The sequence below is a fragment of the Glossina fuscipes genome, unplaced genomic scaffold (genome assembly GCF_014805625.2).
Source record: "Glossina fuscipes isolate IAEA_lab_2018 unplaced genomic scaffold, Yale_Gfus_2 100108, whole genome shotgun sequence".
Classification (NCBI taxonomy): Eukaryota; Metazoa; Arthropoda; class Insecta; order Diptera; family Glossinidae; genus Glossina; species Glossina fuscipes.
Genome location: NW_024005378.1, coordinates 1 through 5,668, shown reverse-complemented (window position 1 = coordinate 5,668; position 5,668 = coordinate 1). Strand labels below are relative to the sequence as shown.

The 5,668-nt window shown below is 36.0% G+C and overlaps 1 protein-coding gene across 1 annotated transcript; it reads left to right on the top strand.

Moving 5' to 3' along the window:
• Positions 1-166: 166 nt before the first annotated feature.
• On the top strand, positions 167-5,463 carry LOC119644236 (the record flags this gene model as incomplete). The annotated part of the gene is made up of 4 exons (XM_038043768.1): positions 167-439; positions 4,602-4,789; positions 4,867-5,124; positions 5,187-5,463. Coding segments are annotated over exons 1-4 (996 nt in total), but the record flags the coding sequence as incomplete, so codon positions are not given.
• Between the last annotated feature and the right edge of the window lie 205 nt (positions 5,464-5,668).

Here is a 5,668-nt window from a genome sequence, read left to right as displayed (position 1 = left end):
AAAAAAAAAAGAAAAACAAAAATTTTGTCGCACTTCACCTGGCTGAGTATAACGCAACGAAAACTTTTATGTATTTCTCGGCGGCTGCACACGGGACCTTATCGGAGGCATAAAAGAATGCAAAGTCTACGATATTTCCAAAAAGAAACTGGTTTCTATCTCAAGTATGAATGAGGGTAGATGCGATAATTCTGCGGTGTTTTTAAGCGGCAAAGTTTTTTCAATGGGTGGATTTAATAGGGGTGCTTTGAAGACGGCAGAATGTTATGATCCTGCCAGTAAGCGATGGAGTTACATTGCACCAATGAATAATACTCGACATGGTTTTGGCATTTGCACGTACAATCATCTAATTTATGTTGTTGGTGGATATCAAACATCCACAGTAGAGAGCTATGATCCTGCAACTAACAAATGGCACTTGTGTCAGAATATTCCTGTAACAACCATAGTCCTAATCGGGCAACAGTGGCAGAAAATAATATTTACAGTTTGACTCAAGGATCTAAGGATAATAATGCACTTCTTCGTTTTGATCCGAGAGATGGAAAGTGGTTTAATTTAAATGAGATGCCACGAACATCTGATCTATTCGGACTCGTCTCATATGATCGAACATTGTTTGCCATTGGAAACAAAGATTGCAAACGGCTCGACATACGAGTGAATAGATGGGAACCGATGCCTTGCGTATTGGTAAACAAGTATGAGTTTTCGACCGTAATAGCCGCAAAAGACATTTATTTATTCGGCGATAGAAGTATAGAACGCTTTAATATTCATAGTAATGAGTGGGTAATGCACCAAATGTTAGAAAATGAACACCATATGGGAGGAGCTGCAATTATTAGCAGAAATTTCAATTTTAATTAAGTAGTGGAAGGCAAACATTATACGGAATAAATATTAGTTTCTTCATGCTCTTTCAAATCTCTTGCGTATGTTTAATGTTCGTTTAAGGAAAATCACAAATTTTAATATTTAAAGAAATGTTTAGTTCGTTTACATTTATGGATAATAAACTTTTATTTATCATTCAAATTTTTTTTTTATTTCTAGAAGCGCGTAACTGTGAATACTTTAGTTGTGACAGTAATCATCCCGGAAAGGGCGGCAGACAAGCTTTTCATTTAATGAAACACGAGTGTTAGAGGAACACAAGATTGCGAGTTATCCTCGAACAACACGGACTGATGATTACAGATCAAAACGTAGCCTATCACTACCTTTAGTTGTTTAGTAACAGGGAACTTCGAATGCAGAAGAAGTCTTCGCTGAAGCATCGAAAGTTTATCACAATTCTCTTATTTACTTGGCCGAGTTTTTTATCATGCTTTAAGGACTTGTTGAGGATGTACATTTGCGCCCACCCAAACATAAAATATTTGAACTTTGGGTGGACATAAGGTTATTTTTTTTGTATATACAAGAAGTTGTAAGAACAGGTTTGCCGTGTTACTTTGTCTCTGGTCAAACTGCAGTTGAGAGCTTATGTAATAGAACCACGCTGCATATTTTATTCATTGATGGCCAAGCAATAAGTAAAACAATTCGTAGGTGATCCGATCATTTTCGAATACTTCCGCTACATTAATTATATTCCCGATACAAATCGTCCCATTGTCATTGCGCTCTTCGTTAATATTCAGTGTTCTTAGAAAAATATATGGAAAATGAAAAATCCAGAAAGATGGAGAAGACGGAGTGCATTTTAATTGAAGAATTTATTTAGCTGATCTGCAGAAAAGTAGGGTAGTATCAATTATTTATTTATTTCGTTTCAAGTCAGCTACAGTTCTTGTACTTCAGCTAAATTATGAATATTAGAATGAGTTGTGCTATTTTTTAGGCTTACATATGTAGCAGGCTACCTGTTCACGATTTATATTAGGTAAATTATTTTACAAGAGGAATGACATCAACGAAAGTTACAGATGGATTAGCATCGGGATGCAAGGCAATGAGTAAGAAGACGCGATAAGGTAATAGATATCGTTCAAAGTTGAAGTGGATTGAGCAATTCGTAGTTTGAACTGCATTGATTAAGTTTTATGGGCCTAAAGTCTAAGACGGATCGGAGCATTGAAGTCAATGTTAGTTAAAAGGGCTGTTGAGCCTATTATGTCACTTATTAAACTAAAAAGCTGATGCTTAAAACGAACCTGCACTGGTTCAATGAAAGCAAAGCTATTAGTAGTAATCTGCTATCATAAGATGGCAATAAAATTTGAGGGACCGACGGCAAACTCCTTAACGCAAATAGTAAGAAGTGGAATGTTGAACTGATTTAATAGTGTCTACGCGACAACGATAGGACGAAGACCATCCAATACAGGCCTGTACAAATGTGCGTCTTACCAACGATGGGATCTTGGAATTCTTTCGACCAGCGTTTTAGGAATCAAGTGCGGATACAAATTTACCAATATGGAGGTGCATTATAGAGCACTGTCCAGGATACTGAAAAATCATTTGCTAAATATATGCAAAATATATTTTAACAAGAACTTGCGGTTTTAGAAGTTAGGTTTCCCGCGTTTCTCGCGTTTGGACTGTCAATATATAATCGTTCTAAGTGAAACACGATTCTCCGAAATCGCAATGAAAAAAATCCGAAAATTTTTGCCACTTCAAGGTGTGATGGTTTGATATGAATTTTGGGCTGGTAGTCCAATTAGATCATACAGTTTCGAAAACGCCACTGGTTCCATTTTTACAATGAATGGATTGCGTTACAGAAATATGTTGACTGACTTTTTTGTTCTAAAGCTAAGACTATTGACGCAGATGAGGTTTATTTTTAGCCGACGGCATAATCTGCCATATTCCTCATGAAACAATGGCTCAGTTCACATGTGGTTGTAACTAGTGCTGTTGACATGGATAAGGAAGGAACGGTTACATCTCTTCTATCAAACCTATAAAATTAATTGAAATTCTTTGGATTTTACATAAGATTTAATTTATTTTGCTAGACCTTACCAAACCAAAACATTTTCGAAGACTTCAGAAGGACTTGTCGATCAATTCAAGTCCGTTACTTAATCCTTTAGAAATTACAGAAAGAAATAGAAAGAGTGGAAAAATGCTATAGTCATATTGGACTCTGCAATTCTTACTTGGTGTAGATTGAAAACCTTTTGGTAAAGTGAAGAGTATCAAGATCTCAGCATGTCGCATATGCTGAAACGTGGGAATAGGCTGAAATGTTTTTAAGATTGCCAGTTCTACAATTATTTTCAATGACAGGCACTTTACGAGTACAGTGAAAATGAGTTTTCAAATGGGTGCGACGTGATAAACTGCCACGCCCTGCCAGAAAGATATGTGTTCCATCGCGTGCGTGTCTCTCGGGTGATTAATTTTTTAATTTTTTTAATTTTTGCAAGCTGATGTTTCAACAGAATGTAATAGCGTATAAATTAAGTAGATGGCGCTCCGACTTCTATCCGTTAAGAAGTTATCCTATAAAGAAAGCAAGAACCAGAAGCCTCTCCTTCCCTTTGCGACATTCACGAGAGTTACTATAACACGGTTTTGGACGTCACCTACGCTAACATCCAAACAATGAAGTAGAAAACTTAAACTTGGAATTACTACAATAGACATAAGTGGTCTAAATTCGATAAGATCGATTTCTTTCTCAATGTACTATTCTGAGACAATTTTCACTATGAAGTATTAAAAATTTGACTTTTTCACGACATAAAGATTCACTTTAATCGGTCGATTATATGCGAAGGGGCCAAGCCCTCCCAAATTTTCCACACAAATTTGGAAAGCCGCAATACTATTTCTTGACCGTTTTTGTCGAGATATTGTGAAAATTGCGATTTTTTTCTTATAATGCTGTTCAGAGCAGACAGTAATATAAGGTGAGGTCGAAAAAGTGAATTGATCCGAACTATTTTCAATAGTGTTTGCTCTTGCGTCGAAGCACATCACACGATGTCTCAAGAATTGCGACCTGTAACTTGAAAATAATCTAACTTTGACAGGCAGAGAGACAGGCGGACAGACAGGTTTCAATCAATTCAGATTATGATTTTGAATCGATCGGTACAATAAAACGTGGGTCTATCGTAAGCCCTTCTTTGTGTTACATATGTCTGCACTCACTTAATATACTCTATACCAATAGTGGTTTAGGGTATAACGATATGAAAACCTAAATCACGAACGTATATTCCAACTTCGAAAACGTTGTCTAAATAATCTACTGTACCCTTATCTTTGCCCAAATACTGTCATTTTTAAAATTATAAACTCATCGTAGATTACATAGACTTTTGCAGAAAGCAAAATTATTTCTAAAATTCGATAATTTTTCTCTGTTTTTGTCAGTTTTTTTTTCCAACTCGAAGCGTTAAAAATTTTGTTACCAATCATTTCATAACGCTTGTCCGTCCTTATATATTCCGACTCCTCGTACAAATAGATAAAGAAAAAACAAAAAAAAAAGCGGAAAATATTCATCAAAATTTGTTTCAATCGTTTACACCGTTCGAAATAATATAACTCGCCTTTATATATATATTTTTTTAACCGAATTTTACATAAAAATTTAACTGAAAGAAAAAACGAAAAGCAAAAAAAACTAGGAGGGTTGGAAAGAAATAAGGCACGAAAAAAAGGAAAGAGATGTGGCTTTCTATACCTCAAGAGTGGATGACGATGGTAACGAATTGGAGAGACGGCCAATGGCACGGAGTTTAGCTTCATCAATAAGTGAAAGCACTACGAGATTAAATTTAAGTTCACGCAGTTGTGATAGAAAAGCTGGTGTACTGTAAGTATACTTAACACATTCGACTATTAAGACCATTGCAAATGCACAATATATGCAAATTTTTGTCATTCCATTAGATATATTAATCCGGCCGCTTACATAGAGAAAGATGGTGAAATGGAAAGATCACCTGATGCTGGTCAAGGTAGCATAGATAGTAAGTGCCCATCAGTTTCCGAAACTGAAAGCGATATTGTGCCGCCGTTGGATTTGCAGTCGGAAGAAAATTATCCAACAACAAGGGATTATACGTTTTCCTACCGCAAACATTGCGAAGCGGCCAAGATTGTTTTGAAACCGGAAAAGGCCTACGAGACTTGGCTTTCTGCCAAAAGGTAAGCGTTGCATGTAGATGACATTTTAATGAAATATATATTTAAAGGAATACTTCATTTAGAAAGCTGCTATCGGATGAGGCTGCCAGACGTAAAAAAGCCGAACAACAAAAGCGTCAAGAATTAGAAGATCGTAAGCGTTTAGCCGATGAAAAATTTAAAAATTGGTTAAAAAAAAAAGCTTGCCAACCAAAAACAACTCATCTAGCACAGGAGCCATCAATGCAACAAATTAGTTCAAATTTAACGATTAAATCGACATCAGCGAATACAGATTTGTTAGAAAGACCGACGCGTTCTCAATTGAGCGAAGAGGAAACTTGCAAGTATTGTCGTAATGTAATACGATGCCAGGCGCCGCAATTACCCAATTATAATTTTTTTTAGGCAAGCATAATTTAGTATAGAAATTAAGTATAAATACTGCACTTCTCAATAAAGAATTTCAATTGTTTTACACAATGCAAACATAAGCGTTTAATTCGCTAAGAAAAAATAACAGGCATTCAACCCGCCTACGATCAAGATTTAGGGACCGTCTCTT